General features: G+C 39.7%; 1 protein-coding gene across 5 annotated transcripts in view; it reads right to left on the bottom strand.

Annotated features, from left to right (window-relative positions):
* Positions 1-13,311, bottom strand: part of dpp6a (dipeptidyl-peptidase 6a) — a 329,725-nt gene that overhangs the window by 13,827 nt on the left and 302,587 nt on the right. For all 5 annotated transcript variants that reach the window (XM_074693088.1, XM_074693089.1, XM_074693090.1 and 2 more), the window contains 6 exons: positions 5,334-5,488; positions 5,145-5,242; positions 2,640-2,763; positions 2,283-2,321; positions 1,988-2,095; positions 1,759-1,850 (listed from right to left, as the gene is read on the bottom strand). In XM_074693088.1, coding sequence (XP_074549189.1) covers positions 1,759-1,850; positions 1,988-2,095; positions 2,283-2,321; positions 2,640-2,763; positions 5,145-5,242; positions 5,334-5,488 — 616 coding nt within the window. The remainder of the gene's footprint in view (positions 1-1,758; positions 1,851-1,987; positions 2,096-2,282; positions 2,322-2,639; positions 2,764-5,144; positions 5,243-5,333; positions 5,489-13,311) is intronic.

Below are 13,311 nucleotides of genomic sequence, written 5' to 3'. Positions count from 1 at the left end.
AGGTTCTATTAAGTTGTTTTTAGGCCTTTATTTTAATTGGTTACTCCAAATTGAATGAAAGTTTGTGAAGTTTTTTTTTTTTATTTTTTTTAATGAAAAATCTTAAATTTCATATTTAATTTTTTCTCGAAGGTCAGCGAAACATTGGGGCAAATTTACGAGCCTTTGAGGACATTAGAGGAAAAAAAAATGCCCTCTATCAAAAACTGCTATTATAACATGAACACCAATCCTTATTGAATATACTGTTATATTTTTATTATTTTAACCCTGTAAATGCTCAATTAATCACATGATGTCCCAATTTTATGAAAAAAAAAAACACTCATTAAATGAGTTTTTTCATGTAAAATAAATGTTGGAGGGCTGTTTTTTTTTTTTTTTTTTTTTTTTTTTAAAGAACAAGCTTGTTTGAGATTTTATTTTAAAATGTGGGATATATTTGGGTTTAGTGTATATAAACATATGTATTATTTTTTTGTCTGTGTACTCTTTTTGATAATTTTTGTTTATCTTTTTAGTTTTGTCAAAAAAAAAGATAAAAAAATATATATATTTAAAAAAAAAATTTAACAAAAGAACAAGCTTAAATTTACTTTGTAAAATTAGCAATGAAATTGATTTTCATGCATTATCATTTTTTTTTTGCAGTGTCAGAATTTCACTGTGTGACACTCTCAGGTAATCAAAAATGTCCTATTCAGTCTCATTATAAACACAGTTTTTTTTTAAAGCTAAATAACTACACAATATAATCCTAAAATCTCTAAATTCAGGTTTCATTTGAAGAAAAACAACACTTTTTTTTTTTTTTTTTAACTGTTGTTTCTACCATAATGGGGCAATTTACCATGTTTACGTCTGTAAACAGAAACGTTTTACCCTAAAAAACAACTTTGAAAATACAAATAGACATTAAGAGGGTTAAAATAATACTTATAAAAATAATCAAATACTTTCTGTTTTTTTTATTAGACCTGAAAGATTTTGGGAAAAAGAGGCAAAAAATATTAATCTGTCTTGTTTTTATCGCAGTTTCTGGTAGAGGACATTTCTGTCCAATAACAACTTCAAAGGATCATAGATTAAGAATCTGACACTGCAAAAAATAAATGAATAAATAAATAATAAAAATTAATAAATATATAAAAAATATAAAATAGATAAATCAATAACAATGCATCAAAATTAATTTCAGTAATTGTGCATATGTTTTTAGCCTGATCTCAAAAAAATAAAAAAAATAAATAAATACAAAAAATCCCCAGCGCGCCAACATTTATTAAATGAAAAATAAATTATTTTATTTACTTTTTTATTTTTTATTTTTTTCTAAAATTAAAAAAGTGACATTATGTTATCAAATGGGCATTTCAAGCGTTAAAATAATCAAAAAGAAAAAAAATGATTTTTTTTTTTATTTTTTTTTTTTATTAGAACTGAACTTAATTGAAATATCTGAGATAAAAGTAGAAAAAAAATAATCTGACAGTTATTTTTGGTTGAGGACATTTTTGCCCTCTAACGTCCTGAGTGGGTGTAAATTCAAAGCGACTCATGAAGGTTAATAACTTTTCTGATTTAGAAGTTCCCACTCGTACTTTCTTAAAGCTCATTAATCAATGTTTTTAATGAATTCTTCTGAAATATTAAAACTTTCCTGCTGGTGTCAGCACAACGACCCATCCTCACATCTTCTCTGTAAAGGTCAGCTGACACAGCGAGCTGCTCAGCGAGCTGGGCCGCTCTCAAACTCACATCAGCTGGCTGTCCTCGTTGTAGGCCAGGACCTGGGTGACGTCCCAGTCCCCGGAGGTGATGGACTGCAGAGTGTCTGTGCTGGTGTTGGGCTGTAAGGAGAGATGAAGGAGTGAGGGATTCACCAGAGGATGAAATGTGTGATTCACTGCCGGAGATTTATGGATTTTATTAAAGACTCAAAGACTTTTTAATGATTTTATTGAACGTGTCAGAAATCTCCTCCTACCTGAGAGATGGACATGGAGATGTGAAAGAACTTTCCTCTTCCTCCCTGAGGGATGGCACGGGTAAAAAACAGCTTCAGCCCGTCTTTGGAGAACAGCGGCTTCTCGTTCTGGAGAAACAAAGATCATGAGAGTCAGGGTGAGTCTGACACGTGAAATTTAAAGGGCGACTCAGCAAAAATTCAGGATGAAATATCCTCCAATGGCAAACTAAATTTCCTGCATGCTGCAGATTTCTACATTGAGTTTTCTGAATCAATACCTCAAACATTCACACCTTTAGACGAGTATCCTCACCTGTCTGTGCAGCCATCCTTCACTTTCATCCTCGTGTTTCTGCAGAAAGAGTCAGACAGGTCACGTCAGACGGCGTTTGGAAACAAACATAGATATCTGATGTGTGTAACAGTAACTCGTATTTTGAAGGTTTAAATATTTATTGTTTATGTTCAACATCCAGGCTCTCAACATTTTTGTTTTCACACACACGAGTTGGACGATGAGGTATCTGAGTCTCTGGTCGTCGCCTGCAGGGGGCAGCAGTGTTAAAGCATGAGGCTGTAAATCTGTCGTCTTTAAAAACACCACGAACTGGGAGGACACACACACACACACACACACACACACACACACACACATGCAGCTGATGTCTACCTTGGTGCAGACGCCCGTCGTGGCCTCGCACAGCGTGAGGATGGAGATGTTCTGGGCTCGGTTCAGCCAGTTGATGGCCAGTTTGGTGGTGGTCGCCCACTTCACCATGGTCACGTAGTACTCACTGACACACACACACACACACACACACACACACACACACACACACACACACACAACAGAGAGAATTATTAAATGTAAAAAATTACTGTAAATTTACATTAAATTTTAACGGTGAAATCCCGTTCTGTTAAAATACAACCGTGAGTGAGGAGGAAACACAGTGGAAATGAGACCCTGGTATTACACCGCAGGGGGCACAGACTGTCCATGCCCCACATGACATGGACCATGTATTGTTATGGATTTTTACAGTGTTTTGGTCATTTTTAAAATGGAAAAAAAGAAAAACTAAGGTTTTTTTTGTTTTTTTTTGTCGGTTAACTTGAAAATGCCACTTCTGGCACAGTAGTTTAATTAAAGCACAGACCGTCTGTGACCTCTGTGGTACATTTGTAATAAAATCTACCCAGTTCTTTCGTTGAACAGCTCCCAAAGATCAAGAGATGAGGATCCATTTCTTAGTTCAGCATGTATTCTTTATAACAGTCGTTGCTACGCCTACCAGAGGTTGAGTTAATCTAAACACCTGAGAGTAACTGGCCAAAGACATGTCTGACACCACTGTCTCAACCCACAGCTGGTGTCAGTTTTCAGAGAGATGTGCTATCAAAGTGTGTGACTGTTGAATCAGAGCATGGAGCTAAGAGACTGGGTGAAAGTTTACACAGGGTCAAAGAGACGTCACAGACACAAGCTGGAGACAGAAGCTAACCTTCTATCTGCCAGATAAACATATCAACCCTGAACATGGCATGTGACTAGATTAAAATGCTAAATTACGTCAATTATCATAAAAATATATAACACATCTCAATGTACAGCAGAGTCTCATATCCACTGTGTTCCCTCCTCACTCACGGTACACTGAGATGTTACACTGAGCAGGTCACAGACCGCCTGTGACCTGCTCAGTGTAACATCTCAGTGCTCCAAAGCAGCAACCTCCAGTCTAAGAATATGAGACGATGCCGAAGTGTTAAAATCTGCTGTTTCTACAGTGTACGCTTGAGGCTGGTCCTGGAAGTACAGGAAGTCACAAACACACCAAGCCAAAAAAATCTGTTTTCAAAGCAGAAATTAACCTTTTTACAGCCTGGTTCAAAAAACGTCTCCTGTGTGAGTCGCTGATTTCTCTATCAGCTCCCACTGTACGGGGGGTCTAACTCTTTAGAGGATATGAAGATTAAGAGCTCGGACAATAAGAGGCACAGCTCAGGGTCACGTGACCAACAGGCGCCCTATGGCTGTACGCAAAGCCCTTGCCACTACCAATATAGCCATGATAGCCAATCTGCTTCAATTTCCGTTTTATTTTTTTAATCAGACTATGTCCATGTTTTATACAGTTTATGTACCAAATTAAGTTCTTTTATAGGTACTGATCAAATTCTGTCAAAAGTACCAGGTACCAATTCACATAAAGCCAAAAGGTTCCATGTTTCAGTACCTAAATGCATCTTTGTGACTGTGAGGGAGTGGAAGAAAAAGAGTTTTTCAATGCTGGACATGAACACAGCATTGCAAGGTTATAAATTGAAACTTAAATATGTTAAATTGAAAAAAATATATATTTTATTATAAAACAAATTGATATTTTTTACCACACAAACACAAAAAAGTACCAAAAGTGGTACCATTGAGTACTGGTACCGATTGCCAGGTGTCGGCATCGATACCGTATAGTTTCAAATGTGAAAGGGACCTATCCTTAAGTCTAACTGTGCTCCACATGACACAGACCATACATGTTATTACGTTTACAGTTTGTTGGCCAATTTTAAACTTTTTTTTTTCCAGTTAACTTCAAAATACCACCACTGGGAAAGTGGTTTAATTGAAGCACAGACAGTCTGTGCTCATCTCATTAAGCATTGTTTCCTCCTCACTCACGGTTACCAAACACCATCACAACAAAAATGACTTCGCTGTAAAATAACGGTAAAATACTGTCAGCAGGATTAACAGTATTTCACTGTTATTTCACAATATACAGTATTACACTGTAAAAAATAAATGACAGTACATGCATGACTGAGACACAAACATAAGGACAGAAGTGATTTCTATTCCCTGCCCGTACATAATGTTAAACTGCTGAATGGATGAAACGTTAATAATTCCTTGCAGAGATATTAGAGCAGCTTATAACGAGCCAGAGCAGAAGAGGAAAACAGATTGAGTTTAAATTCAGAGAGCAAATAGAGGCTGTAAGCTTAATCGAATGAAACATGAGAGCCCATTACGACGAAACCGACAGTGGAGAGAAAAAAGCTGGAGATCTCTGCTTAATGAGATCCATGAAGGGAGCTGAACCAACAGATAGAAGATTTCTGAACATGTGTTAAATATGTGAATATGAGACGCATCCTGTGTCTGACTCACCCGATCCTGGGATCATCAGGTCTCCTCATCTCGATGGTGTGAAGAGGACCGTTCAGGTTCACCACGTACAGAGTGATGACCGGGTTCTCCTCACCGGCCTGGGCGTAAATAATCAATAAGAAGTGAAGAAATGTGTCAAACAGAAGAAGAATCTAGAGAAAAACTTCAGATGAACCAGAGGAGAGCTACCTTGGGGTAGTGGTACTCCTTCCCCATCGGGTACGGCGTTCCTGTGAACATGGGCAGCTCCATGCGGGGCACCAGGGTGTCGTTGATGGTGGCGTACGCTAACCTGGCGCCATCTGGAGACCACCAGTGGGCGATGTGGGACTGGAAAATCTCCTCTGGAGGAAGAAAGAGAGCACGAAGATCAGTTTTACCGACAGGGAACCTAAAGGAAGTGGCTAACACGGCTGCAGAGTCGATTCTGTCGCTCATCAGAGGCAGACGCTACAGGTTTTAGTTTTAAACGAGTTATTTCTGAAGATGATCAAATTATGAAGCAGAATACGTTTAAAAAACAAAGATAAAGACTTAAAAAGATGTTAAAACAAGTGCATTCTTTTTAATGACCAGCAGGGGGCGAATCAGAAACTCAGAGTCTGACTTTCTCCTGATTTATCGTCTCATAAAACATTTTTCTCATGATTCTCTTCGTCTCAGTGTCTACTTTTGCTCTTTTCTTAAATTTCTGATTCATTCAGCTCAAACTGCTCGACGAAGAAAGGTCGTCTGTCTCGTACTTTTCATGATTCAAACCTTTCGATGAACTAAATCTGAACTGAGCTTTGAAGCCAGCAGTGAGAACATAACCTGACTCTGTTCCTCTCTTACACCCGCTCTTAAAAAACTCCCAAACCAAAGTCGAGGTCATGAATCAGCCCAGCGTCTGCTCTCAGAGCGGCTCATTGATCAAACCAAACTTCGATTCCAGGAAAGAAACCAGGCAGCCATTTCTCCGAGCTGCAGCCGCGCGCTGCGCTCCAGATAACTTCTGTGCTGCTGTTATCTGTTTGTGTGTTTGAACCACTTTCAGGGAGAAATTCACTCCAGCTCATTTCACAACTCTGACTCTGCGTGCTCCCTCGAGGTTCTCTGAGTGCAGGTGTGTGTGTGTGTGTGTGTGTGTGTGTGTGTGTGTGTAAAGGAATTACACACACTTGTTTAACCGACACAACAAACAGTTCGAAGGAGCTCAGAGCGGTCAGATTTATTCACGTCTGCTGCTGAAACCAAAGAAAACATGTCACTGTAGAGTCAAGGTCTTAAAATCTGAGTCCATGCTAAAGTTTCTCTGAGCTGCATTACTACTAATGACCAGCAGGTGTGCTAGGTGTCTCAGCCTGAACATGCCCAACTCTGAACGTTTATCAGAATCCAACAGTTTCAGTTTCAGTTACTGCTCCCAAAAAACAGTCATTTCCTGCCTGGTTTGCCCATTTCCTTTGTACTGAATGTGATCCCGCTGCACATGCCTGACAGACCCACAGATGGGGGGGGGCTGGTTCATCACATCCTGCTGCTTCAACTCACAGTATTACCTAATCCAACATCTTCACACAATGTCATCATAATTTATTAAGTTAATTTAAAAAAAATGCAATAAATCCAAATGAAACAACAAAATGTAATAAACCCAAAATATAACAAAAAATGTAATAAAATCCATAATAACAAAAAAATTGCAACACCCCCCCCCACCCAAAAAAAAAAAAAAAACAAAAAGAAAAAATCAATAAAACCAAACATTAAATTAAAAAAAAACAACAACAATTAATCCATAAATGTAATTTAGACCAAAAATGAAATACAAAACCCATATGTAGTAACAAAAATGTAACAAATTCCGAAATAAAATAAAAAAATGAATAAAACCCAAATTGGAATTTTAAAAATTGTTAGAAAACCCAAAATGAATCAAACCCGAAATAAAATTTTCAAAAAGAAAACCCAAATAGTTATTCAAAATGTAATAAATCCAAAATAATATTCACATAATGTAATAAAACCCAAAACAAAATCAGAAAATAAATTTAAAAAAAAAATGTTATAAAACCCAAAAATGTAATTTAAAAAAATGTAATAAAATTCCAAATAATATTAAATAATAATAATAAAATGCTAATTGTTATTCAAAAAATGCAATAAAACCCCAAATCAAATTTAAATAATGTTATTAAAAAAAAAAGGCAAAATAAAATTTTAAAAGATGTAATAAAACCCAAGATATTAAAAAAATGTAATAAAATTCCAAATATTATTTAATAATAATAATAAAACTCTTATTGTTATTCAAAAAATGCAATAAAACCCCAAATAAAATTTAAATAATGTTATTAAAAAAAAAAGGCAAAATAAAATTTTAAAAGATGTAATAAAACCCAAGATATTAAAAAAATGTAGTAAAATTCAAAACGTAATAACCAACTGATAAAGCAAATAATTGTTTTGGCAGGAAGTTATTTCATTTTTGGGTTTGTAACATTTTTTTATAATTATATTATGGGCTCACCATGTTTTCTTTACATCATTGGTCATTGTAACATTTGGGGCCTCAGCAGCCTGACAAACGCCATGTTTTAAGGTCGACTTAAGCTCAACATTAAATCCACACAGAGCCTTCTGTCCGTGCTCGGCATGTTTCCATGAAGCTTATAGAAACAGATATGTTTGAACAGTAATAATGTGAGGAGAAACAGGCCTTATCAGGTGTAACTGGACTTCATCAGCTGTTTGTTTCGTTTACTGGCTGCGAGTTCCTGCGTCTTTGAATGATCCACGGCTCCAAAGTCAGACAGCTCAGGTCAGAGTGTTCAACTCAGAACTTTTACAGTTTACTTCACAAACTAACAGATCAGATTGTCCCAAAGTTTCTGATAAAACACAAAGAGCAGTAGTTTAACAGTGAACTGAGTGAACCACCAGCACTTTGTCCTCTTTAAAGCTTTAGAGGAACAAAAAACAGACTGAGTCCTGGAGGCTGCGCTCATAAATCACAGCAGCTTTAATCTGGATCCAGACCAGAATAGGTCTCAGGTACAGGTCCTCCAAATCACCCAGGTGGACCCCAGTGAGACCCCTTCACTGTGGGTGTGTGTATTCAGAGTTAGGCAGCAGTTACACACACATACACACACTCCCTGTGAGCACACACTGAGTTATTAGAAAATTATGCAAACAAATGTCACTGCAGGAACTTTGTGACAGCGTGAAGCATCGCCGTGACAACTCGACTTCATTACGGAGTCTATCAGCGGCGACGCAGACGCCATCAGAAGACTTGGACTCATTGTTCCGGCGTGCCACCGGCTACATTCAAATCAACTTTTGCAATTAAAATTTCATTAATACTGTTTATCTGTGGGACTGGGTGCAGGCTTTGGGGAATTAATAGACATCTAGCACAAATTAGCATCTTCATTAGCATGCATGCTCCGCTCTGCAGCGCGGCGTGGTGTGGTGTGCAGGATGCTGGGTAAAAAAACCCTCAGTGCAGATGTTTGTGTTTCTCCGTGTCTACACCTGTGACTTTAGCAGAAAAAGAGGCTAATGGCGGCGTTTTGCTCCGCGCCTGCACCCTGCTAGCACGGCTCAGCGTGGCGCCATCGGGTCTGGCGGCCTGATGGTGATCAGAGCAGCGTGGCGCGGCATTACGCTGCTTTTGCACAATGACAGGAAGAATATAAAATAATAAAAAACCATTTCCCGCATGACCGCTTCCTCCTCTGCAGCCTGCCGACTCCAGCGGCGGCGGCTTTAAAAGCTTTCCACGGGGAGTGGAACAACCACGGGCTGTCGGATCCGCTCGGCTGGGGACGCCCAGTCACCTTGGCGAGGAGAGGAGGGAGAATTAAAGATCTGGGAAATTCAGAAAGAGTGAGTCTCCAGGTTTCTGTCTCTTTAGTAATGAGCGTCTCCGTGTGATGATTACCAGAGCTCATCTCCTCTCTGCGTTCTCCGTCCGGCTGTGCAGACTGCATTATTCACTCAGTAAAGGTCGTTATTAATGCATGAGGCACTAAAAGTCAAAGGGCCAATGTGAATTAATGAGCGCAGGGCAGACGAGAGGGAGGGGGAGAAAAAGAGGACAAAATGCTGCAGGTTGCTTTCAGTTCATCTCTCATCTTTGGAGGTTTGCTGAATCCAGCTGAGTTTGTGTTGAAATGATCAGTTTCTGGGAGGAAAAACTGAGCAAATGCTGCCAACAGGGGGCAGCAGTGTCACATGGAAAGCTTTCATCTCCTCTGATTCAGCTTCCTCTGATCAGGACACAGGAAACTCTGGCACCAATCTACGATAAAAACTCCTAAAAGTCGAGTCACTGAGGCAAAGTCACCTTTTTCCTGAAGCTGGAAACCCAAAAACAGAGACATATCTCGCATCATGCTCTGATGATCCGGGGTTAAAGTTTTGCAGCTTTACGTGAGAAAAAAAGGGAGGTAAGGCTCTCAGCAGCTGCTGCTATAAATACAGTTTCCACAGCGCTGACACAGGGAGTGATAATTAACCCAGAACAGAGGAGAACATGACGCTGAGGTGAGATTTCACTGTGCCACATGTGTAACAATGCACCACGAGAGGAGACAATAAGCACTCATACGTTTCTTTAACTGAAACGTCAAAGAGGAGAATTTAACGTCTCTTTTTGGAGCCAGGCAGGTGAAGCTTCAGGGGACCCACCAAACATCAGACGTTGGAGAGACATGCAGATCGGTTTAATGTTGGGTCGGTCCGTCAAAGACCATATCTAGACGTCAGAGCAATGTGCAAAATAGGTACAAATTTTGACATCTAAATCGGGCCTCTTTTGGACGCTGTAATGACTTTCAGCATTCTGACATCATTTGCAGACCAAATCTTGACATTAACGGGTCGGCACATGCAGACATTAAAGTTTGCATGTGCCGACCCGTGTTTGTTGCTTCCTCAGAGAGAAGTTTTCCAACCTTGAGGCGCATTTCCCAAAAGAGGCGGACACCTGACCCTGATCAATGTACACGGAGGCCATTATGTGTTATTTTGTGCTGCTGCCGAGCAGTTCGCATTTTTGTGGTAAATTTAATGCATCGTGCTTAGATGCACAAAAGCACCTGAACAGATACCGTATCGGTCGACCTGGCACCACGTGTTTGTTTGTGTGTGCCTGCACGCCTGTGTGTGTGAGCACAGAGTGCATTGTTCCTCAGCAGCAACTCATTTCATGTTTTAGTGGTTTATCCATTTTATTTAACTCATATAGGCCGTGCACAGTCGTCAACACTTTTTTTCTTAGCACCCCCTGCTGAAAATATGTTCCCGTGGCGATGAAGTCCACTGATCCTGAATAAGGATGCACGATATATCGGTACCAATACCGTTATCGGCTGATACTTACTCATTAGTTGCTGGCATTTTCAGAGCATCTTTAAGATCCAAATAATCTTGTTTTCTCTGACTCTGTAAACACTAGGGCTGTCATTTTAACGCGTTAATTAGATTAATTAATTACACCGCAGATTAACGCGTTATAAAAATTAACGCAGATTAATCTGGATCCCAAACCCGCGAGGCGTTCAAAGACGCACTTATTTTCAAATGTCTGGTATTTACAAACTGTTTGTTCTACATGGAAAAAGTGGTGTTCTCATCAGATTTACAAATTTCCAACGGTCCCTGAATGTATCACATCTAGCAACATGCTTTAAACCTGGGGAAGAGAGAGCGCTATTAAGGGGACTGCCGTCCACATCTCGTTTATTCACACGTCCTTTTTTGAAAATCTACAGAAAACCAACCGTTTGCTCAATTCTGTAAAAAACAGGTAATTCTACACTCTTTACTGCATCAAACAAGCCCTGAATGATCGATATTTGTCCTGTATTTAAATCTAAAGAATTCCCTGAAAATTTGCTTCCATCTTCCTGGTGTCATGTTTCAGCTTGTGGCTGCTCTGCACCAATCAGCAACAGTTTGTGTGTTCAGAGCATGTTAAACTGAGAATACTTCACTTTTCTTTGATCCAAGACTTGAATAAAGTGTTTTTTACATAGTTCCTCACAGTTTTTAGCCTTTAGCCCTGGTTCTCCTGACCTCATAGAAGTATAGAAGTTCATATTACAGTGAAAATTGAGTCCACATCGAGTAAAAATCTGACAAAAGCAAAAACCGTCCTAAAAATCAAATCAGCTTATCTTAGGTGCAGGACTGTGTAGATTTTGTAAAGATAGAACCATAAAACTTTTTTCATTTGTTCCTTATGCCTCAGGGTACCTAAAAATGTGTTGTTTATATTCCCACCTTATTTTTAAATGTTTTAAATGTATTTTAATGTAATTTTAATGTTCTGGGATTCAAATTCTTTATTTTGGGACCTTAAGCAGATATGAGATTAAAATGCGATTAATTAGATTAATTAATTACAAATCCTGTAATTAATTAGATTAATTTTTTTAATCGCCTGACAGCACTAGTAAACACCAAAACTACCTAAGAATGTATTTATGTTTCACTTCCTGTTTTGATCAGAAAAACAGACAAAACGAACTTTTTTGATAACGTTCATCCCATCACCCCGGGCGCTCCGCCCTCTTTCTCTCTGAACTACCTCGACACATCAACTCAGACTGTTTCTTTTTCTTCTTATTGTTTCTTTACCAATATCGACATCAGTAAATATTGGTATAGGCTAAAGTTTGAGTTTCGGTGCGTCCCTAATCCTGAATAGGCAGGAGCTGAGCGAGTACGTCTCCATCACTTGTCTGACCGGTCTCCTGTGACTTCCTCAGACCACATGTGAATCCATCATTAAAAGTTTAAGAGCAGCTTTCTGATCTCTGTCCTGTCTCCTGTCAGTTTTTGTCCCTGATTTAATTTCTTCACCATCAGAAAAACTTCACTTCCCTTCAACTGGCTTCATCCCTCTTTGTTAGCAGCTCCAGCAGTTATCAGTCAGGAAGAGAAAGAGTGGTCCTGATGATAGAAATACACAGTTTCCTCAGAAACCAGAACAGCCATGCCCCATTAATGTTGTTTATAATCTTAATTAAACTGTCTCAAATGAAAAGTCTGTTTACCAGCTCGTCCAATTTCACTTCCTGCGAAGACAAAATCACGGAAAAAGACACCAGATCATTAAAAAACAAACTTTCAGATTCCTGAGAAACAGCCTGAACCTGAGTCATCCCTGAGCAGCAGCCAGCAGAGCGGCTCTGAAGCAGACTTCCTCCAAACCGTCTGTGAGTCCTCCCTCTTCCAGCACGCCGTGTTGATTATTTGGTTACGGCGCGGCCCTCAGGCTGAGCCACAAAGCGGCCGATAAACAGACAAACCTCTGGATGCAAACATTCATCTGAGCAAACATCTACGGGGCAAACCGAATCAAAGCAGCGCCGCCGCTTTTTATCTCAGAGCACCAGAGCAACAGAAACGTTTCTGCATTTCTGGAGGCTGCGTCACGCCGCAGGATGTGTCACCACCAGCACAGGCTCCACGTTCAGACGCCAGACTCTCTCCAGGCGGTTTGGGATGGTACGCAGGGCCCACAGGGTCTGTTTAATTGTTTTTATTTTCTTCTGCTGTCCCTTTTTCCCTCCTGAACACACACAAACACACACATGGATTAAAACAGCAGAGCAAGCAGGAGCGTATTCAAGCCCCGGAGATTATACGCCAACCTCTCACCCCTCAGCATCAAATCTGCCGCGCTGAGACTGGCAGAGCTTAAGACCTCATTTCTCCTCCTCGGCAGCGGCGGCGGCGGCGGTCTGAGCCTCGACCTGACCTTGGCCTGAGCGCAGTCTGAGTCATTAGTATGAAAATCTTCCACCCTGCAGTCTCACTGATGAATGTAAACATTACACAACCTGGCACGGCGGCTAAGCTCCCCCTGCAGATGCCGGCACGGACACTGAGCCAAATCTATTTACAGGCTTACAGAGTTTTTTTTTCAGGGAGGATTTATTATTAATGGGACAGAAAGGACTTTAAAACTGCCCCAGTAAAAAAAAGACAGAGTCTAGTTTGTTATTACCAACACATATCAGACTGTTTTTATTGTTAAATAAATGAAACAGTTTCAGCCTCTTCTGTTTGGAAAGACTTCAGGAGCTCTGGAGCGCCTCTGCTGGGGTTTGTTCCCATTCAGCTTGGAGAGCGTCGGGATGTTGGAGGAAGAAATACACTCTAAGAA

Source organism: Halichoeres trimaculatus, unplaced genomic scaffold (assembly GCF_033239565.1).
Source record: "Halichoeres trimaculatus isolate MK-OKI-2021-1 unplaced genomic scaffold, fHalTri1.1 fHalTri1_scaffold_18, whole genome shotgun sequence".
Classification (NCBI taxonomy): Eukaryota; Metazoa; Chordata; class Actinopteri; order Labriformes; family Labridae; genus Halichoeres; species Halichoeres trimaculatus.
Note: the sequence above shows the minus strand (reverse complement) of the source record. Positions and strands in the feature narration are given on the sequence as shown.